Genomic DNA, 23,393 nt, shown 5'->3' on the forward strand with positions numbered 1-23,393 from the left:
CCATATCTCCAAATTTATATCTACTTACATACAAATAAAGTGTATTTTCGGAAAAAATGTTTGCTTATTTATTTTAATTTGATAGAACATTTTTCTGTGAAATAAAGTTTTTATATCAACCTTATATTTTCAATCCATATAAGGAAACTTCGTGACATTGTATTGTGCCGTTTATTTTTTATTAAAAAAACACATTCAGAAAACCTACCATCCGCATTAGTACATTATATCGAGGTTCTACTGTACTGCCATAAATTGACATGGAAAATGATTTCCTTATCTCTTTTACACGACTTAATTATTATTTATTATTAAAATGGCAGCAATAATCTCTATAGTTAATGCTGCATGTTAGTATATAAATACAATTAAATTCGGAATTAAACGATTTTGATTAAAAAAAATAAAATGAGAAGTCAGCTGTTTACTCTGCTTTTAATATTTTTTGTTGGTGAGTTTTTAATTAGCAAATATTAAGTGCATAAATATTTAAAAACTACGTTTTTGAATAAAAAGTGATATAATATATTTGTATTGAACTTTCAGTAGTAAATTCAGCGGAGGCTTTAAGATGTGCAGTATGCAATTATACATATCAATGTAGATATCCACGAGATTATTATCTGCCGTCTTTTGAATACTATAGAAATGGGCGAAATATAGACAATTCGCCATTTTTAATTTATTATAAACCTTTTTGTTTCAAAGGCATCATAGGTAATATTCATTTTTATTTCTACTGTTTTTTAAGTATTCATCGATATTAATGATCTTAGGTGATAACAATAATAATACGTATATTATACGTTCTGAAGTTGGTGTTTATCAAGATGAAAACGTTGACCATGTATGCAAAATATTTCAAGACACCATTGTAGAAGAGCATGTGAAATATATAGGATGTGAAATTTGCGATACAGACATGTGTAATAAAGCTTTACGGAGAACTGCCGATCAGATTGTCGCTTTGTTATTGTATGCGTTTGTTGGAATGTATTTTTATATATTTATATAAAATAAAAAAAACCATAAATGTTACACTATTGTTTTATTGCTTGCTATTTACACAAAATAGGTATACTAGAGATTATCACAGAATCATATTTTAACTAATAATTGAATCATCTAATTATAATTTTATTATATAATTTTTCAATAGACACTTCGAACGCCATGTATAGAAGTTCCAAGTTTTTCCGGTACCACGCAGTGTTGTATTCAATGTGTGATTCTCTATTTTTGTCCAGAAAGGCTTTGTAAAAGTCACTCATCTCGTCGGTTGTCAACGTTATTTTTTGGGGATTCAGCTTGGACGTGATGTATTCCTTTCGTTCCTAAGCCACGTATTATTAAATATAAAGGCAATTAGGTGTATCATATAGTTTAGTGTATACCCTGTGGAAAGCGTTGTTATGCGCTGCCCAGAATTTCTCGTTCCATCGATGCACTTCGAGACGGCGAAGTCGATATCGCCATTGCAGAGTCGTCTCGTTGGGTGGTATGGCAAGTTTCACTGGACGTAGAAGAGACTTTGGACATGGTTGACCGATTAAGTCATACTTTTGTTTTGGCGCGTTTGTCGCTAAATGCCTGATCTGTCGCAACATGCCGTTTGACAGCCAGGTTGACCAACTTAAGCAATAATAAAGCGGTCCGAAACAGTAACATTCGGATCGGTATGCCAAATATGTATATTGGTCGTCGATGGGTTCATTACAATCATACCACTTTTTTATACATATGAAATAATAAAAAAAAATAACAACAGAAATATTTTATTACCAATTAAAAGTTAATTTTATTTTTAAAAGTGATTTAAATAAGAAAGGGAACACAAACAATATCAGAAATATTCATTTATATGTGATTTCCCCGTGAAATAAAACGATTTAAAACTAAAAAAAATACAATAACTTTTAATAGTTTCATTTTTATAGTTTTTTTTTCGTCGGTGTACTTCGTGAACTTTATCAATTATTTTCGAATAACTTAATGAAATAGTTAATATTTTATATTAATTCTTCTAAATAATATAGATTCGTATATTATTAATTGTATTATACATCATTTATAAATGAAAGAGAAAGTTGAAGAGGCAGCCGCGGACTTTTCACATCGTACTTGCATGATTTTGTGTGCAGAAATAATTATCGAAATGGAATATATATTCAAAAATTTCATTAAAACTTTTAAACAAAATTACCAACAATAAAAATTTATAATCGAATTAAATTAGTCCAATATCATTCCAACGATGGCAAGAATTTTATACTGATCATCTGGCAAAATAAAATTAATCAAATACTTAATATATCCACCATTAAATAAGAATACTGACAATTCAATATATATATATACTGGTAATTTATTTTATATATTGATCATTTATTATATATCAGATTGCCACATAAGTATTGCGTTTTATTTTTTATGCGTTTTCAAAAATGTGTACCTTTTTATAAATTAATGATAATTTTCATATTCTTTTAGTGCTTGTAAATAGCAATAGTATAAATTAGGCAATTAAGTTAGGGGATATTTTCTGATTCATTATTTTTAACCCTAAATCAATAATGACGGTGGAGATAAAATAATCTAATTTAAGCTATTGTAGGAAGCCTATTTATATATGTATTTATATAGGTTTATTATGGCCAAAACTTGGCGGTACTCTGGTAGTACTGACGTAACAGACAACCTTCTCGTAGCAACTCTAGCGGGCTCGCACGCTGGTGCGGGCCTGCGCCCCTTGTAAACACTGTTCACTTGTAAACACCATGTAAACTTACTTTTTAATAAAAATACTACTGCAGCTGCTCAATCTTTGTCTAATTGCCACCTGTCTTTTCCCATAGCCAAACTATATTATGATTTACGAGTTTCAACTCGGTCATAATGCGACAAGAGTAATGCCATTAAATTCAGAAAGTGTTAAATGTCGTTCTAAAAAATTTGTTCCGGAAATTTTGACATTAGATATCTACGTAAAGGCGGGTAGTCCTCAGGGGTTGTTCGTGAGGAAATTAGGGCTGCCATCAAAGAAGGTCCGAGATTAACGATAAATAAGGTAGCACAAAATCTCAACGTGTCACCTACATTGGTTCGTGACATTTAAAAAGTTAAGAAAGATGTAAGTTTGCACGATGAAGGTATCTCATAAATTGTCTTAGGACAACACCTCACGCAGCGAATTTAAATATGCTAATAACTAATGATCCTAAAACAGAAAGATTTATTTTTGAGTCGAATTTCTATCAAAGATGGGAAGTGAATCCTTTACAATAATTTTATAATTTAATTATTTTATATTAATACTACAATCTTCCGTAATATATTAAACATGCGACGTAAAAGACTGTGATTGGATGTCAATCAACTCTAATTTCAACCCCGAGAACAGCATTACACCTTAAAAAGAAAATGTTATGCATTTGGTGGGATATTAAGAGGATAATTTATTATGAGTTATTGAATTATAGGCAGACAATTACGACAGACACGTAGTGTGCTCAGCTAATTCGTTTAAAATCATCTCAGATCGTAAAAATGTATTATCTTATAAATAAAACGAGGGTGATTTTACACCAAGACAGCGCTGGCCCTCGTGTATCTAAGAAGAAGATAGAAAAAATCTTGGGAACTCTTGGAACTTTCACACTCATTGTATTCTTCAGACATTGTTCCAAACGACTATCATATATTAGGATCCCTGAAACAGGTTTTAGGTTGTACAAATATTTTATAAAAACGGATATAAAAAACGACATTAAAAAAATTATTGTTGAATATGAAAAATTGGTTACTATGTGGAGAATAATTGTAGAAGAAGATGGTGAATATATATCTAAGTAAACCGATTTTATACTAAATAGCGCATATCGACCTATTCATATAAATACTGACCTAATAAATATAAGCAATTATCTTATTCTTAATTTTGGCCATAAAGTTTTTCTTATTTATATCATTCTATTTATATTATTCTATATGACAACATTGATGCGCAGCTGGTTGACGTTCGGGGCGATGTCGGCTGCGGCGTTTGGTTGTATTTGCTTTTGACCGTTGCCAGGTATCTAGACATTCGATATTTATACACCTTAGTCCGTAACCTAATATCAACACACGCGAGCTTAGTTTCGACGTTAATTTTATTTTTATATAATGACGTAACCTCAAACTTGCATCGTTTCGTCTGCCAATACTACTCGTAAAGATGAACGCAAAAGCAAAACGTTATTTATGTTGTAAACGATAATCGGTCACTGTACGGCGTACATTGCATTTAACATACGTGGTTTGCAGATGTGTTTTTTGTACGAATAATATATTTATAATGAAAAAAGAAATCAAATGAATTCGATTTTAAATAATTTAATATAATGTTTTGACATGCGGCTTCGGATAAAGCGACAATAAGTTGTTATAATGCTGAGAAATGATCAGGTCATTTATTATCATATTTTACTCGTTTATTATTATTATTTCGATAAAAACAATATATACACAATGAAACACACATTTTTATTATTTACTATACTTGCACTTTAGGATTCTGCATTATTGTCCGAGTATTGACCTTGAGATGATAGGAGAAGTCCTATAGTATATAACTTAAAATTTAATATAAAACTGCAATACGATGTGACACCATTATTTATTTCTAATATTCTCAGAATTCGCATTTACAATAGAGTATCAAATTAGGGGTTAAACTTATCTGAAATTTCTAGCAAATTTCATTATTATAATTACAATAAATAGCACTTACTTTAATTCAAATTTAAGGTGTGTTTCAACATAATATGAGCAACTTTTTGTCACGAGGATTAGATAACTAAATTTACATATATATGTATGTAGAATTACATGCTGATTTCAATTATGTCATTAGATTTTTTCTTCTAAAAAGTTTAGTTATTTAACACACTTCCAGCAAAGTGCCACGTTTTAATTACATTTATTTACCAAAATACTCAGAAATACATAGTAGATAGTGAATTAATAGTAAGCTTTTTAGTTTTATAGTTTACTTACATTTTTTAAAAGATAAAAAAATGCTCAGTTTTTATTAGTATAATTTTATTTATAAATACATGACAATAGCTGTCTGATGTCATTACTCGTATTACGGGATGAACTTCGAGATGTTACTTCGCTGCTAGCGTTCATAGGATTAGCCTTGGCTGGGTGGATATCTAGTGCCTTTTGCTGTGTCGGATGTTCCTTGTGGACGTTGGTGTTTTACAATAGCATCGGAAGTCTATTCTATGTCATGTGCAGATTTTGGAAAAGTTGAAATTTCCATTGATGAGTCGCCCCTTATCTCGCCTTTCTTGTAAACTGTTCTTATCTTATCCTTGTTGAGCGTGGCACATTCAAAATAAAATCGCCAATAACTAAAATATTAAATAACATTTAAAATTTGTGTGTGATTTTACATAAATATCGAGCTATCTTATCTTTGTGGTGAAAAATCTTATACAGTGTGTATGTATTTTTCATTATTCGACTTTGCACTAACCTCTATATTTAAACGAAAATTGTATCACTATAATGCTGTAAATCATGCAAGCATTATTAAGTGAATACTTTTAATACATTTGAGCTTTTTTATTCATTAAAAACGTGGCTATTGTCTTATAATTTCTTTATTTTCATGACAATTGATTTTTATTAATATGAATTGTATTTTATAGTTCAATTACTCTTTTAAGTACACATTCAAAGACGTTACATAATGCTATAAATTTGTAATTAACCACAATTTCTTTGTCAAAAATCTAAAATCATATATCAAAAATGAGAATTATTTAATGATATCAATAAAGATCAATTGTTCTGTGTTGTATCGATGTATTATATATTTTGTTTTATCAAACACGCCTTTAGATTTATGTTTCCTTGTTTCAGTTTATATCCGCATGCTGTTGCACATTTTCTGTCGAAAGCTTAAACGAGTGATATCCGAATTGTAAAGGTTTGATTTCCTTTCCGGGGTGCTCCAATGGCTGCTTATCTTAACCGTGCCACTTCGATGATCGCCGGAGATCAACCACGATTGGGGCTCTTCAACAATGGCGGAACACGATCCAACTCCAATGTTGCCGACTCACCGCTGCAGATATTCGTAAGGGCAAAAAAGAAGATTAACGACATCTTTGTGGAGATTCACGATTGTATGAAAGACGGCACAGCATTTTTGAAAGGTTCTTATTTACAACTTTGTAAGTATCGAGTTTGCGAAACGTTCAATTCATTCAATGGGAATTTCAGATATCAGCAATAGTGAAGTGATCGAAGAAACCAAGACGAAAGAGGTAGATTCTTACGTCGGAAAAGTTAAAGCCATTCGTGATGTGTTGTGTAGGGATCACATGAAAGTGGCGTTCTTCGGAAGGTATGTTAGATTGTTAATTGCAAGTTTCGTATGTATGTTTTATATTCAATTTATCTTTAGGACGAGCAATGGGAAGAGCACGGTTATCAATGCTATGTTGCATGAAAAAATTTTACCTAGTGGAATTGGACACACGACCAATTGCTTCTTGCAAGTTGAAGGATCAGATAATAACGAAGCATATCTTATGACTGAAACTTCAGCCGATAGACATAATGTACAGGTTAGTAAATTCCTTAAAATTTTGTAATGTTGAGAAAGTTATGACTCGATTTGGGAAAGTGAGGACAGAAAATTTCACTAGTAACTCTTAAATTCAAATTTGATGTATAATATCATGTAAATTGACTAGTTACGAACATTTAACTCTTTTCATGCCACGGTATATTTAGTAGCACACGAAATATACCGCATGTATAAATATAATAAATCTATTTTCTTGGCTATATCATTTTCAAGGCACAAGATCGATAAGTTCGCGCGCTAAGCCGTTCGCGCGTCATTGAATTCCTTTGCCACATTTTCAGCAAATTCCCTAATCTACTGAAAGATATTTTTGCTGTCAAATCAGTGGCTGGAATTGTGAAAAATAATATTAGGGCAATACACATATTTACAAATATACCCTGAATTTTTCTCTCGAAAATTGAATTTATAAGTTGTAACTGAATTTTTCAGCTCCGAAAACTGTTTTATAATATTTTTTCAAATAAAGGAGCTATATTATTAAATCGTACGATTTTTATTCTGAAAGAAGTAACAATAATTTACAACATTTTGCATTTTAGATATTTTATTTTACAAATCATATCTCGGTCGATATATTGCATTTTAATAAAATGTTTGTGAAATTAGTAATTTAAATTAATTAATTAATTAATTAATCTTATTATAATAATTAAAAAAAATTGAATTAAATAAAATTTACTTACTGCGATTACTGCTATATTGCGACAAACGAATTCTACGAACTTCGGTCATAGTAGCTACACCGACAAGTGTGAAGATGAACGAACAAATTTAATTAATCTCGTAATAAATAGTGAAAAAATAATTTTAGGAAAATCGATTGGTATCTCTGCATCGTCTTAAACAATGTGCTTAATGTTTCACAAACTTCAGTCCATGTTTGGTAGCTCTGTTATACTATGTATAAGGAATATGGATTCACCAAAACTGTGCGATAGAAGGCATTAATTAAGCACATTGAGATAGAGATATTGTTTTTGAGAATCAATTTACCTTGCCTTCGCCATCACAAATAAATCATGAGGATAATCACCCAATATGGCAGGAATTAACTTGAGAGATGTGTGCTTTTCTCATGGTAAATTTTATTTCGCAATCTCACTAGCAGATGAATATGATCAAGGGCTCAAGGATATTTTTAACTAAATAGAAGCAAGCGTTCTTGTATGAATTTTTAAGGTTTTAAGGAATTCAATTACTGCAATGTTTCAATTTAGATTCTGTTATATCTAAATACAGTCTATATCAGTGGCGTGCCGTCCTTATATGCGGTAGATTCAAAACGTCAACAGCATTCACGGTTAATCGACTATAAACACGATCACGTGTAACGGCTGAGTCGCTCGCCATCAACCGTACATGCTGTTGACGTTTTGAATCTACCGCATCTATAGACGACACGCCACTGGTCTATATAGAGTATTTTGGCTTCGATCCTATAAAGGGAAATGTAAGAATGTTGTTTTTGTTATAATTCTCAATTGTGTGAAAAATATAAACTCAAAAGTCTTCTTTCTAGATCATCTTATTGTATTTGTTTTCAGTCTGTGGGACAGCTAGCGCACGCATTATGTGATTCACGTCTTCAAGAATGTGAATTAGTTCACATTTTTTGGCCTAGAGAAAAATGCGGATTACTTAGAGACGACGTCGTATTCGTGGACTCGCCGGGTGTAGACGTGACGCCTAATTTGGACGAATGGATCGATAACCATTGCTTGGACGCCGATGTCTTTGTGTTAGTGGCTAATGCGGAATCAACTCTGATGGTTACTGTAAGTTTTTCTATCATATCAAATAAATATTTGTTTTATTGCATTACAACTTTTCATTGTTAATTTTGCTGTAGGAAAAAAACTTTTTCCATAAAGTTTCTTCGAAGTTATCCAAACCGAACATATTCATCCTTAACAACAGATGGGACGCGTCAGCCTCCGAGCCGGAGTTTCTAGATCAGGTAATTTTTAAATATGCGTTTATATAAAATGACGGGGGTAATATTAGTTCGTACTTTGATTTGATTCGCTGTATGGTTTAGTTCGATTTACACAGAACTAATATTTCGTTTACCATTTTTCAATCGTAAGCTTGTCGATGAACAACAGCAGGTCAGTGGTTTATGGTTATGAATTGAAATCAATTCAATACTAATATGCAATGCTGCTTCTCGATAATGAAACTTATTTTAGTAACTGTGCTTCAATATTTCATTTTCACTAATCATTATTACCCCTTTGTGAGATGTTTATATGACATACATGGCTTTCTGTGTTTATGATTGAAGTCAATTTGAAACTTATTTGCAAAATAAATAATACACTGCTGGCTTGTGAAAACTTTACATTATGAAAAAATAATATTAATTTAAATTCGAAAGTTTTGAAATAAAAACTTTTTAGTCGTAGTAGAAATTGCATGCATTCGCAACTATTTGCACATGCACTTATTACAGCTGAATATTTGATGTCGATAATGAAACTGAAATTGTGTAATGTACTGTTTATATTATTATTAATGTTAGAATGCAGTAAAATAATGTATTATGGTTCAAGTGTTGTTGAACAAGATATTGCCATTTTGCAATTGAAGGTCTTTCTTATATGCAAAATCGCATTTTTCAAGATTAGAAAAATAATAGATAAAATGTAAAATCCATGAAAAAATCTCAAAAAGTCTGAGAATATTGTTGATTTACTAACATCAGTATTATGAAGAGAGGCGTTTTTGTATTTAATTTAAGTCCATCAATTAATATATGGAAAAATATTGGAATATAAAGTAAGAGATCGTATAAATAAAATAATAAGAATAAACTTGGCAAAATCTATTTATTGTTATATATAAATGTGATTTTGATTTTGTAAAATAAATAAATTAAATTAGCTGAATGATTCTTTGCTGTAAACGAGTGGCTGTTAAATATCTATTAATTCTAATGAATGAATATATTTTAAGAATACATAACGGCGTGTATATATTAATTGTTGATTGCAAAGGATTAAGTCAATAAGTGTCATTATTTTAACTGCTAATGTGATTTTTACTTCAATTTTTAATATCGCTTAAATTCCTCTCAGTATAGCTGCTTTAAATTTTCGCTTATTTATAGGTCCGAAGTCAACACACTTCACGATGTGCAGACTTCTTAGTGAAAGAATTGAAAGTTTGCACTCCTAAAGAAGCCGACGAGCGAATATTTTTCATTTCTGCTAAAGAAGCTTTGTTGACGAGACTTCGAGAAAGAGACCAAAAAATAACTAGTCGTAAGTATTTGCATACATATTTATTTTATTGTCGCAAATTCAAATATTGATGGAAATCTTTTTTTTTAGCTATGGGTGTATTTGCCGATGGTTTCCAAACGCGATACTTTGAATTCCAAGATTTCGAACGTAAATTCCAAGAGTGCATTAGCCAGTCTGCCGTGCGGACAAAGTTCCAACAGCACTCTCAAAGAGGCAGGTCGATCATTTTGGATTTGAAGTCGGCTTTAGATTGCGTCCAAACCAAATCGACTGCCATGCGTGCCGAGAAATTGTCCGAGAAAGAAAAGCTGCACGAAGAAGTAAATCGCACTGAGAGAGAGCTGTTGAATATTACTAAGGAGATGAAATTAAAGATCAAATTTATGGTCGAAGACGTAGAACAAAAGGTCTCTAAAGCGTTGAACGAAGAGATAAGAAGACTCGCCACCTTGGTTGAAGACTTCAACGTTTCGTTCCATTCGGATCAGCTAGTCATAAATCTTTATAAAAAGGAGTTGCACGCTCACGTTGAAAATGGCTTGGGGTCAAATTTAAAATCTCGCCTGTCGACCGCGTTGGCTTTGAATATTGAATCTGCTCAGAATGAAATGACAGGTATTAAATTAATCAAAATGGTTTATTTCTCTATGTAAATATCGAGCGTTTATGTGTATAATTTTATTTTAGAAAAATTATGCAGTCTTTTACCAGAAGAAAAGAAAACTACTGCTGAATCAGGTTTTGTAAGTCGCAGGGAGCCTTTCCAAGTGTTTTATCGTTTGAATTGCGAGAACCTGTGCGCCGATTTTCAGGAAGATCTCCAGTTCAAATTTAGTTGGGGATTTACAGCGATGCTGCAACGATTCCAAGGAAAGAACTCTCATAGGCTCTGTATTAGAAGTAATACGGCCAATCAAATGGTATGTATTGTATAATATATGTATATTTATAAGAGTCGTCAGGAGAGACCTAATCGAATATAACTTTTAAGATTCCACGACCAATATCGTCAGGAGAGTCTTATAATAATATGTCACTTCAGTATGGTGGAAATGCTTCAAATCAAATCGGTCCTCTTTCTGCCGAACAATGGAGCGTAGTCTCTAAAATGGCGTTGGCTACGTTCACCTCGCAAGGCACTGTCGGTGGAATGCTTTTAGCTGGTTTTGTAAGTTATTCGTTTAAATAGTGTTATTGCTAAATGTATTAGATTGTCTAATGTGATATATTTTTAGATGTTAAAAACTGTCGGATGGCGAGTGATCGCTGTAGCTGGTGCGCTCTATGGCGGTCTTTATGCTTATGAACGGTTAACATGGACCAACAAAGCCAAGGAGCGAGTCTTCAAAAGACAATACGTACAACATGCGACTCGTAAGCTTAGGCTGATTGTGGACCTGACTTCGGCCAACTGCAGTCATCAAGTTCAACAGTAAGAATATTTTCATTTTAAAAAAGGCGATTTCTGGATAGTTTTTTTTTACTTTTTATCTCATCTATTAGCTATATTTATTTATGATACTTTTAATCTTCTGACACTGCTGCAAACCTGAGTGATTCTATAAGTGGTGGTTTCGGTATCTTATATGGATTTATTAAAAGATATGTAATAATGTCTTATTGATTAATAAGTAATAGGAAACTATGAAACGGGCGTTTTTGTTTAGTTCGTGTTCAGCTGCGACTGAGAGAGGTTTATTGTAACGTGTGTTCGATATTTTTGTTTATAAATTTAAAAGGTATTCTTACTCATTTCGTAAAATTTTTTCGTGTTTGTATCCCATTTTTATTTTATTTTTCTATGAAACCGGATGGAAACAAAACGCGATTTACATCTACTTTACTTGTACGAGTTCAAATTGAATCATAGTGCAGCTCAAGCTTCAAGAAACATTAATCATGCATTCGGAGAAGGATCCACTAATGAAAAAAATGCTCGATATTGGTTCCGAAAATTTCGTTCTGGCAATCGTTATCGTAATGAGCCTCGAGGAAGACCACTGGCCCATATTGATAACGATGAATTAAGGACGACTGTGGAATCCGATCCACACACAACTATTTGTGAACTAGGAACTGGCCATACGGCTGCGTTAAAACATCTGCTTCGCAATACACGATTGCCGTTTTTATACCAAATCATCACTTGTGATGAAAAGTGGATTTTGTATGATAATCGAAAACGATCTAGCAAATGGGTAGATAAGAATACACCCACAGGACACACCCTAAGCCGAAATTTCATCAAAAAAAGATTATGGTTACCATATGCTGGAATGCCAAAAGAGTGATCCATTATTCCTTCCTACAACCAGGCGTAACCATAACAGCGGAGTCCTATTGCCGTGATATTGATGTAATGCATGAGAAACTTAAGAAAACACAACCAGCATTGCTCAATCGGAACGGCGCAATATTACTGCATGATAACGCACGACCACATACAGCTTCAATCACTGTTGAATTAACTTCTCTACAATATGAAATTTTAGCACATCTTCCATATTCACCAGATATTTCACCGACCGATTATTACCTTTTTCGTAATTATGAATTATGTTTAAAAGAAAAAAAATATACAATAACCAAAATGATATTATAAAAGACTGAATGGTTTATTAACTCTAAAAATGAAGATTTAAAAAAAAGGCATATATGACTTGCCTAATCGTGGCAGAAAGTTGTAGATGCCAATGGAAGTTATTTCGAATGAATATAATAAATAATGTGAAAAATATAATTCTTATTCAACGCCCGTTTCAGTTTCCCACCTTATATATATGACATAATGGTTATATAGCCACTGGGGATATGGTTTATGAGGACATAATATCCGGAAATGCAGATCCTCAGCGAAGCAACATCTAAGGCTGCGATCAGTGAACTGCACTCTGATATCATTAATTTTCTGCAAGTCGTAGTGACTCTCTGTGAATGTAGCGTCTTTTGTGTGGGCCCAACCAGCTAAGGGCGAAGCCCAGGCGTTAGGCCCAAGAGTGTATTGTGTGCGCTTACATCTAGTTCGATGAAGAAACTAAGTGTTCTTCCCGGGCTTTGCAATGCATATTATTTAATTTACCTCATATCCAACTAAATAATTAATGAGCTTATATATACGAAGTAATGTAGTTTATATTCAATGAATTAACCTTACATACGAGGTGGCTGTTTTATCTTTACTTTGAATTATATTTATTCTATTGCTTCACAGAGAATTATCGTCGACTTTCGCCCAGTTGTGCCATTTAGTGGATGAGTCCAGCACAGAGATGGACATTAAACTGCACGCATTAGACAGCGATATACATATGCTGGAAACGACTGCAACTTCCGCCAGGAAGTTGATCAACAGAGTTAACTATTTGAATAACGAATTCGATAATTTCGACGAGGCCTTTCTTAAAACAACTCATTAAATCATTTTATTTCGAATACATACTTTGTATGTAGTGAGAGTTACTGTACAAAAGTTTAAATTTGTATAATCAATGTGAAAATAATGTTGTTGATATTGCTAGTTGGGGATATTTGTGATGTTGAAGCGACGCTGGTGTGATTGTTAGAAAAATTTAACCAAGAACTGTTTATATAGACGCGTGGGTTAAATTTATGTTTTAAATATAAATTGTTATGCTGTGAGTGTGTCGAATAATTTCTTCTTAACTATCAAATTTTATAAATTAAATTATAGACTTATAATTTCTCAACATATAGAATGGTGCTTTTTTGTTTTATATATTACAATAAAATACAAACTCATCACGACTTGTATACAATGTAATTAAATAACATAAAGATAAAACTTTCAAGTTCTTTTTAAATTTATTTTTTATGAATACTTTTCAAGATAAATTAATTTTATTTTTGCATGTTTTATCTTTTCATTCTATGATTAAGTTCTAAGAGACAAATATATTTACTTATATTATTGCATGTCATTCTTTTAATATTATTTGTTACAAGTTAACAACTAAGTATGTAGTAAACATTTTTTATTGCGAATGCATAGATAGAAGAGCTTCCTTTATATTTTAATTTCAGATATAAAAATAAATAGCAAAATTATAAAACATTAATGAAGCTTGAAAATTGGTAGATTCTTAGTCGGATGTGAAATTAAAATGTGGGTATTATTTTTTATTAAATAACAGTTGTATATAAATAAAGGATTGTATTTCAGTGATTCAGATATATGTAATTAATTTCACATGAAATGATCTTAAATTTTAGTTAATCAATATAAACTAAATTATGGAACGTGATGTTATTTTATTTATTTTATTAACGTAGGGGTCCAAAATTTTTCGTCGGCATTATGGGAATGAATTAGCAAGATGTATATTTTATGTATTTTATAGTATAATTTGCATATACGTATGCATGAACTAGTCAATGCAAAATGTAACATTTTTATTATCGAGTGGTATTGTATATTTACCACATTTGCTTTAACTAATTACAGTTCTTGCGGTACTTTAGTGACGATAACCATAGGTAGTTTTATTTGTTACTATGACGATTGTTGAATTTGTTATTTGTTTGTATCATTTTGTAATGTCCTTATATGAGAAAATAAACTGTTCACTGAAGCGTTTCATCTTTGATTGTTTTATAAAAGTAAGTCGGTTAAAACTCCTTGTTTCAATTTCCTTTCTAAAATATCAATCCTTTTGGGCGATTTCTGAAAAATAATTAGAAATAAAATCATTTTAAAATTAAAGTTACACATAAATGTATGATATATACAATATACACTACTTGTCAAAAGTTTAAGACCAAACTATTTTTTGTCGATATTCTTAATATAAATTATAAAAAACGACATTCTATGAAAGATCAAATACATATTTATCAACAAACTTGAAATTACAAATATTCATTTTTTGGCAATATATCGCTGAGTTGTCTTAGTGAAGAGCGACAATTTTTTCTGCTGTCAAATTATTTTTCCATCCCTTTGTAGTGAGATTTTTATTTTAAACGCCTGCAAAACGCGTGTAAACAGTTCAGTAAGACGATACTAAATAAAAAAAAGGAGTAAACATTTTCCAGATTAATTTATATAGTTTTGAATGCATAGAAAAAAAATTGAGTTGTTAAACCCTCGCCATTGCATATTTAACCAAATTAATCACGCTTGTCCCTTAACGACCTTCTGTGTAGATTTTACACAGAATTTCTTTCTCACGCTCTTTCTTATTCTACAGTGTAAAAAATCATATACCGTAATATTATTATGGCAAATACAGAAAATAGTCTATTCTTTAAATGTGTAGCAAATTTTTAATACTTAAAATAAATAATTGTGGATTCGTGACTATGAACATCGTTGCAGGTTTTGGTTTTAAACTTTTGACTGGTAGTATTGCGTGTTGGCTAAAATGACACAATTAAAAATTAGCAATTTTCTAGTTTATATCAATACTGAATTCTTTTTTAGTTGAGATTTTATTGTAGCCAAATTGCGATATATGTTTTTTAATATAATTACCACAAGATAATCATTTTTAAATAGTTCTTTCTGGAATAATACTTCTTCATTTAATGTTTTTAATCCATAGTATTTGCAGTCTTCGATGACATCGGAGTCTTTATTGTACAGTAGTAAGTCTTTAATGGTAGATGTGGGATATGTTAGATTTTTGCTGTTATAAGCTACACTCATGATGCGTAAAGCATTTCTAAAAAAGATCAGTTCATGGGAGTAAATAATTTATATGCTCCACTAACATAAAATTACATACCTTCTGATCATTGGCAATTGAGGTGCTACAGCACATAGAGCCAGCTCTGGTAATTTTGAGATCAGCTGAATGACTTTAAAATAATTTCCAGTCATATGATATATAGCAATTTTAAAAGCCGTACTTGAAACCGAATTTCTAAAAAAAATCGAAAATATTTTATTACAAATTAATATAAATATACATATAAACTAATACGAAATACAATGATTACTTAAACTTGACTGGTATAGTGAAATATCTAAGTAAGGGTTCGTTTTTACCAAGATTAACTAAAATATAGATTGCTTCAATCAATGATCTATTACTTGTGTTTGGAAACGATTCATTTATCGATAGATTTTCCATGTCTATTAAAACACTGTCGTAGCAAACTATCAAACGATTCAGATGCTCCATTAAATATTTTTTATTCAGTACTGGATCGTAATTGGCTACATTTTCTTCACATAACCTAAATAAAAATAATATTAAGTAAATTTAAATATGACATATTAATTAATTTAATAAAATACCGACATATATGAAGAATAAATATGATATTTAACAATCGGCTCATATATTTTTATACATTCAGATGGCTCTATTTGTTGTACGATTATATCTTGGCTGATGGATCTAAATCTGTTCGTAATAAAGTCATCTATGCAGTTAAAAGTGAATCGCTCATCAGGCAAAACACTAGAAAATATAGAATGTTAATATAATAAACATATATTATTATTAATTTATTGAACTCACTCTGCAAGTATATATTTTACAGTTTTGTAAAGAACTTGAGGTGGTCGTAGTTGTTCCGGATTCGTTAAATCAATACCGGCAGCTGAACGTGTATAGCTTTTGATCACTCTGTTGATATCAGCTTTTCGATATTTTTGCTTTTCTGTGCCTTTGACGGCTTCTAACGGATGGAGCAACCTTTCTCTTTCGCGCCTGAAATATAATTGAAATTTTGTAGGAAGAATATATTTTTTATATAATATTAGTTGGAACAGTATTTTGCAGAATACATCCATATTAAAAATTACATTGCAATTTCGGACGAAGGACACATAGTCATACATTTTCCTAAAGTTTGTGACATCACACGTATGAACTTTTGAAATATCACTTTGACAGTAGCAAAAGTGTTGCCAGTATATATTTTTTAATAGGTGAGAGCGCTTTATAAAATTATTGTTATTTATAAGCATAATTGTTGCGTGTAGGGATACGCGTGCTGGTCAGTTCTTAGGTCAATCCAAAAACACGTGTGCTGGTGTAAAAGTTTTATTGAGCTCGGCGTGGTCCGACCGCTTTGTAACGACGATCGGAGCCGACTAACGTCAAAATTGGGTGCTTTCCCGAACGCCGTATGACGGCGTTCGCGAACGCGTACAAACGGCGAAACGGGCGTCAACATACCCCCCACCATGAAACATTAGTTTCATAATGACGGGCACATCAGCGGGCCTTACAAGTGTTTGTCCTCACATTACAAACTCTGTGAGGACGCGATGTTTGAAATAATACTAACACAGAATTACAATAAACATGACAATAAATAAAATTACAATAAACATGAAGAAAGAAAAGGAATGTTAGTAGTACTGTATAAGGTTGTAAAGCTTAATGTTAGTAACACATGCACATCATATACATTTTGCTTGTTTGTACTATATTATTACCAAATACAAACTACAAGCCTTCGTTCATTTTTTGACAATTATTTAAATGTAAATTAAAACGGACATGAAATATTATAAATAGTTAAAGGTTTGATACATGGCTAAATTTGCAAATAATTACACAAAAATGAAACGTTTGATACTTAGCTAAATTTTAATTATTTTGGTTTGCTACTTGGTTAAATTATAAATTTAATACATATAGGAAACATTATACACATTTAAATTATTAATAAACAAAACACAAAATATAAAATTGCTTGCACCGCACTAGCCTTTATTTGGCACAGCACACACTTTAGTTATTGGCCTTTTTATAGTGCCATTCTTTGTTTTAATCGTCACTACTCGAATTAGTCCATCAGCCCCTGGGTGAATTGCTTCAATGCGGCCGATCACCCATTGCAATGGTGGTAGGTTGTCCTCCTTGACAACTACCATTTCGCCGATGGCAGGTTTGCAATCCACCGCTCGTACCCAGGTTCTTCGCCCTTGAAGCTCTGCCAAGTACTCGTTAGACCATCTTGTCCAAAACTCCTGCACTATGTCCTGCATCCGATGGTATAAATTTGTCCCCATAGAGCTGGAAGTATCCTGTTGAGGAAGAGCTGTTAAGGGGGTGCCGATCAGGAAGTGGCCCGGGGTTAAAGGATTCAGGTCTTGTGGATCACTTGACATTGGAGTCAATGGGCGAGAGTTAAGGCATGCCTCTACTTGGGTAATTAGTGTATAAAGGTTTTCGAATGTGTACATTGATGAGCCGAGTGTGCGACGCAGGTGGTGTTTTACACTCTTTACGGCGGCTTCCCATAGTCCACCCATGTGAGGAGCTCGTGGAGGAATGAACTGCCACTGTACTCCTAGAGAGGCTAGGTGGTCTGTTATTGCAGAACAGTTGGTTTTCTTTTGGATGAAAGATGTCATTTCACGCAACTGTCTATCGGCACCGACAAAGGTGGTCCCATTGTCTGAGAGAATGTTGTGTGGTTTTCCTCGTCGAGAAACGAATCTCTTAAGTGCGTTTATAAAGTCGGCAGTAGTCAGACTACTGACTAGTTCTAAATGTACAGCTTTAGTAGAAAGACACACCATTACACAAATATATGCCTTGGTTACCTTAGCATTGCGATCCATTCCGGTTTTGATATTAACCGGGCCTGCATAGTCTATGCCGGTGTTAGTAAATGGTCTTGAAGGAGTAACCCTAGAAGACGGTAAGTTTCCCATTATCTGTATTAATGGTCGGGGACAACAGCGAAAACACACTAGACACCTGGATAGAATGCTGCGAACTACACGTCGTCCGGCCAGTGGCCAAAATTGTTGACGCATCACTGTTAGGAGTGCTTGAGCTCCCAGATGTAAATGTGTTTCATGCAAATGTCTCACAATCAATGTAGTGAGGTGATGCTTAGGAGGCAAAATCATTGGATGGATTTGGGCTGAAGGTAGTTTAGACCTTTGAAGTCGGCCTCCCACCCTCAGCACACCTGCATCAAAAAATGGATTTAAGCTTAGCAGACGGCTTTTTGCATGAAGAGGTTTATTTAAACGCAGAGCTCTTATTTCTGTAGGAAATGTCTGCAGTTGAGCTAAGCCAACTAGTGTTCTCGTAGCTCCGTCCAACTCAGAAACTAACAGTGGTCCGACAGTACGGTTCACTGAGTGTTTACAGTTATATATAAATCGTTTAACGTAGGCGATCGTACGCTGCAATCGCAAAAACTTTGAAAAGCGATTCATTATGTCCCAGTCAGCCCCAACCAATGATGTAAAAACAAATGTATGTTTTACATCGGGGATCTCTTTTGGGAGCACAATTGTTGATACCGGCCATTCACATTTGGATTTCGAAAGCCATTCAGGTCCGTGCCACCATAACCGACAGGAGTGTAATTGAGATGGAGGCACACCACGTGAGATCAGGTCAGCAGGATTGTCCTTTGAAAGGACATGTTTCCAAGAGTAAGCAGCAGACTGAATTTCTGCCACCTGGTTAGCTACAAAGGTTGTCCACCGTGACGGCTGTCCGTTGAGCCAGTGTAGAACCACTGCTGAATCGGACCAACATGTAACTGTGGCTAATTTAAAATTTGTGAGTGACTTGACTGAATCTACCAATTTGGTTAGTAATACTGCTCCACAGAGCTCAAGCCGAGGAATGGAAATTTTAGCCAACGGTGCGACTCGTGACTTTGAACACAATAAATGAGAATGGGCATTACCGACCTCGTCCTTGGACAGAACATATAGACAAGCTCCATATGCAAGTTCAGAGGCGTCGCAAAATGCGTGGAGTTCGAAACTGTGCTGATTTGTCACTACGTGTCTTTGTATTTGAAGACTGTTCAAGGTAGTCAGCTCCTTCGCCTGTGATTTCCAAGCTCGCTGGATGTCAGAGGGTAATTCTGCATCCCAAGCAAGTTGTCTCTGCCATATTTGCTGCATCTGAAGTTTATTTATGACTGTAGCAGGCGCTACTAATCCTAATGGATCATAGACTCTCGAAATTGTTGACAGAAATTGCCTTTTCGTACATGCTACTGTGGGTTGACCTAGATTTACCTTAAAAGATAGTATGTCTAGTTGACTATTCCAAACTAAGCCTAGCGTTTTTGACGTATCTTTCACGTCGAAGTGTTGGCTAGTGGAACTAGTTGAATTGTTTCTGAGATCCTTGTGGTTGGATCTCCACTTTTGCAATGGAAAATGTGCTGCTGTTAGAGCAGTAGAGACACCGAGCATTATTCGCTTAGCTTCTGCTAATGTATTAGCTCCGGTTATAAGGTCGTCGACATAAAAATGGGAATTGATAACTGTAGCGATTTCAGGATCGGCTGATTCGAGATCTAGTGCCACCTGGCGTAAACAGCGAGTTGCTAGAAAGGGAGCTGACGAAGTGCCATAAGTGACAGTATTGAGAACATAATGTCTTAACGGTTTAGTTGCATCAGTTCTCCAAACGATTCGTTGCAGATCAGTGTAGGGCTGACGTATTTTAATTTGTCTGTACATTTTTTCAACATCAGCAGTTATTGCATACCGAAACCCACGAAAACTCAACAAGATTTGCACTAGTGTGGGTTGGATGGTTGGTCCGATCATTAAAATATCGTTAAGTGAGATTCCCGAAGAGGACTTTGCCGAGCCGTCGAAAACAACTCTGCACTTTGTAGTAGAACTGGCCTCTTTTATCACCGCATGATGCGGCAAGTAATGATAAGTTTTAACGTTATCTTTGCTAGGTGGGAGACACTCGGACATATGTCCTAGCTGAATATATTCCTCAAGGAAATTGACATACGAAGTACACAGATCCTTGTCTTGTTTGAGTCGTCGTTCCATTGTGTGGAAACGGCGTTCAGCAGCTGCCACTGAGCTGCCTAGACATGCAGGAGATTCTTTTAACGGCAATGTCACCGTGAATTGACCTGACTGATCTCTTTCAAAGGTCTCCTGAAAGAGTCTTTCACACTCCCTTTCCTCGTTTGAGAGATGTGCCTTAGGTTGTACTTCCTCAACCTGCCAAAACTTTTGTATCTGACTGTGAATGGCGTTCAGGGAAAGATGACAATTAGTAATGGTCGGTTGGATATCTTTCGGGTACGAAACCGTACCGGTCAACACCCAACCGAAAATGGTGTTTTGAATAATTGCCGGGCTTTCTTTACATAATTGCTGCCGCTCTGCCAGCAGGGACTGCCAAACTATGTTTGCGCCTAGCAGTACGTCGATTTCTCGACTTTTGTACCACAAAGGGTCAGCGAGAGTAATGTTTGTGGGAATCGAAGCGACGTTCGGGGACTGATCGGCATGTGGTAGCTTATCAGCGATGCGATCTAAAATTAGAAATTGGTCAGCAAAGCAAAATTCCTGATTGCAAGACGACAAACGTGCCTTGACTTGGTAGTCGACTTGCAGCTGTTGGGCTTGGAGGCCAGAAATCGTCGCACTCGTGCGCGTTTTTTTTAATTTTAGCCTGGATGCTAGCCTATTTGTCACGTAATTTGATTGTGAGCCCGTATCTAGCAACGCACGGCACGGCACTGCCTTTCCATGCCGGTCCGAAATGTAGACGATTGCCGTTGCCAAAATAACCTCTGCTGACTGATTAAATAGTGAGGTCATTCTAGCTTGCTCGCCGCTTTCTGTTGCAGGTTTAGAATTTGCCTGCGAATAATTATGGTTGTCGCCACGTTGATGCGGATCGTGCAGCATAGTATGGTGCCTTGCATTGCAGATCCTACATCGCCCAGTATGGAAACATTTGGCTTTGTTGTGACCTGCCTGTAAGCAGTTGATGCAAACGTTAATTTTCCGCGCCAGTTCCAGTCGTCTTGGGATCGACAATTGTGAGAATTGTCTGCAGAAAGCTAGAGTATGCGGCATTTTGCAGTGCGGACATAAATTGCCGTGTGATCTGTCCTTGGTATTGAGGAAGTTAGTTTTCATAGGTGGCACTGGTCTTACTGCCCGAGAAGATGTGGAGGTGCTACCTCCTAGAGATTGACCTCTTAGGGTGAGGAATTCCATGAGCTGTTTGAGGGTGGGCAAGGCAACATGAGTCTGTTGACTCTCCCATGCTTGTTTGGACAAGTCGTCTAAACGCCGTACTACCAAACTCACCACGATGGCATCCCAAGTGTTTTGGCCTAGATTTTTTAGGGCTAAGATGTTCGCCTCAACAGTGTCTACCAACTCTAACAGCGATTGCTGGGAAGCTACCTGAATTGGTTTCAGGTCTAACAGAGCAACTATGTGCACATTGACAATCAGCCTAACACTGTCGAAACGAGCCAGTACTCTTTCCCACGCCGAATTGTAGTTTTCGGCGCTCAGTTGAAACGCTTCTATCACCCTGGCTGCGCTATCCTTAAGCGCATTTTTTAAGTGATGAAACTTATGGATGTCACTTAGTTCGTTGTTGTTATGTACAAGCTGACAATAAGTGTCGCGGAAGGCCACCCACTTTGTAAGACTGCCATCAAAACTCGGAATGCTAATTGATGGCAGCGTTAATTTTTGGTTAATTGGCTCCGGTCGCACTTCAGGTTGACGTTTTATGTATACTTTTGCCAAATTAAGGACTTCAAAGTACCTATCTTCAAAGGCCTCGACTTCGTCATCATACCCTTCGGCATCCAGCAACCTAATTTGTTTCTGGACAGCGAGGAATCTGTCCAGCAGTGTACCAAAGCTGCTGAACTTATCTCTGACCCTCTGTTCATTGACAGGATCAGCAGCTAGTAGTTTGCTAAACTTCGTTAGCTCACTTTTGAGGCACGCCCTACTGTTGGTCAACAACTCCATGTTGTCGTTGACCGATGACTATCAATTAAAGTGTGTTTAATGGAGAGGAAGTTAGGTTAGGATGATCGACACTAACCTTTCTCTCCTGCTGGATGCGACTGCTTCCTGGGACTCGGCGTCCTGGTGGTGCTCCAGGTGATTTGACGGCAGCTTCCTGGGGCTAGACGTCCTGGCGCTGAGCTTCGGGGGACCAGATCCTAGACCCGCTAGCTCTACGAGCGACTCGACGCTCCACTGCGTCACTTCGGGGACCAACTCCTGGACCCGCTGACTCGTCGATGTGCTGTCCTAACCTGACGGCTGGGTAGCGCTGCTCGGCTCCGCGTCTGTGAGTTCGTCCACGTGGTGGACGACCTCGAGGTTAAGACGATGTTTTCGGATTCAGACCTTCGCGACGTGTAGGCGTCGTCTCACGTATCCGGCTCGAAGGACCAAAATGTTGCGTGTAGGGATACGCGTGCTGGTCAGTTCTTAGGTCAATCCAAAAACACGTGTGCTGGTGTAAAAGTTTTATTGAGCTCGGCGTGGTCCGACCGCTTTGTAACGACGATCGGAGCCGACTAACGTCAAAATTGGGTGCTTTCCCGAACGCCGTATGACGGCGTTCGCGAACGCGTACAAACGGCGAAACGGGCGTCAACAATAATTGATAGGCCAAATTGAGAATTTTGAACGGGATGAAAAAAAAACGGGAACTTTGCGAAAAAACAGGAAATTTTGGGAATTTCTATGTCAAATTGAATTTTTTTTATAAAGAGACTAGGAAATTAAAAAAAAA

The 23,393-nt window shown here is 35.0% G+C and overlaps 4 protein-coding genes across 4 annotated transcripts; 1 reads left to right on the top strand and 3 right to left on the bottom strand.

Moving 5' to 3' along the window:
- Positions 1-1,031: 1,031 nt before the first annotated feature.
- Coa8 (Cytochrome c oxidase assembly factor 8) lies at positions 1,032-1,645 on the bottom strand. Its single transcript, XM_088182302.1, has 2 exons — positions 1,395-1,645; positions 1,032-1,334 (listed from the first exon to the last, which is right to left on the bottom strand). The coding sequence occupies exons 1-2, from the start codon at positions 1,605-1,607 to the stop codon at positions 1,122-1,124; spliced, it is 426 nt and encodes a 141-aa protein (XP_088038428.1). The 5' UTR covers positions 1,608-1,645; the 3' UTR covers positions 1,032-1,121.
- Positions 1,646-3,985: 2,340 nt separating this feature from the next.
- Marf (Mitochondrial assembly regulatory factor) lies at positions 3,986-14,483 on the top strand. The gene is made up of 12 exons (XM_088182437.1): positions 3,986-4,072; positions 5,914-6,209; positions 6,277-6,400; positions 6,461-6,623; positions 8,194-8,424; positions 8,499-8,606; positions 9,759-9,912; positions 9,982-10,509; positions 10,582-10,814; positions 10,886-11,062; positions 11,130-11,326; positions 13,106-14,483. Exons 2-12 carry the CDS (start codon positions 6,008-6,010, stop codon positions 13,308-13,310), a joined length of 2,322 nt encoding a protein of 773 aa, XP_088038563.1. The 5' UTR covers positions 3,986-4,072; positions 5,914-6,007; the 3' UTR covers positions 13,311-14,483.
- On the bottom strand, positions 14,051-16,783 carry LOC148236414 (SAC3 domain-containing protein 1). Its single transcript, XM_088182440.1, has 7 exons — positions 16,667-16,783; positions 16,380-16,571; positions 16,158-16,319; positions 15,853-16,092; positions 15,639-15,776; positions 15,386-15,575; positions 14,051-14,575 (listed from the first exon to the last, which is right to left on the bottom strand). Exons 1-7 carry the CDS (start codon positions 16,720-16,722, stop codon positions 14,504-14,506), a joined length of 1,050 nt encoding a protein of 349 aa, XP_088038566.1. The 5' UTR covers positions 16,723-16,783; the 3' UTR covers positions 14,051-14,503.
- A 792-nt stretch (positions 16,784-17,575) lies between these two features.
- Positions 17,576-22,615, bottom strand: LOC148236415 (uncharacterized). The gene is made up of 3 exons (XM_088182812.1): positions 21,199-22,615; positions 19,871-21,144; positions 17,576-18,535 (listed from the first exon to the last, which is right to left on the bottom strand). The coding sequence occupies exons 1-3, from the start codon at positions 22,613-22,615 to the stop codon at positions 17,576-17,578; spliced, it is 3,651 nt and encodes a 1,216-aa protein (XP_088038938.1).
- Between the last annotated feature and the right edge of the window lie 778 nt (positions 22,616-23,393).

Source organism: Plectrocnemia conspersa, unplaced genomic scaffold (assembly GCF_051122295.1).
Source record: "Plectrocnemia conspersa isolate PC_06_02 unplaced genomic scaffold, ASM5112229v1 ptg000003l, whole genome shotgun sequence".
Classification (NCBI taxonomy): domain Eukaryota; kingdom Metazoa; phylum Arthropoda; class Insecta; order Trichoptera; family Polycentropodidae; genus Plectrocnemia; species Plectrocnemia conspersa.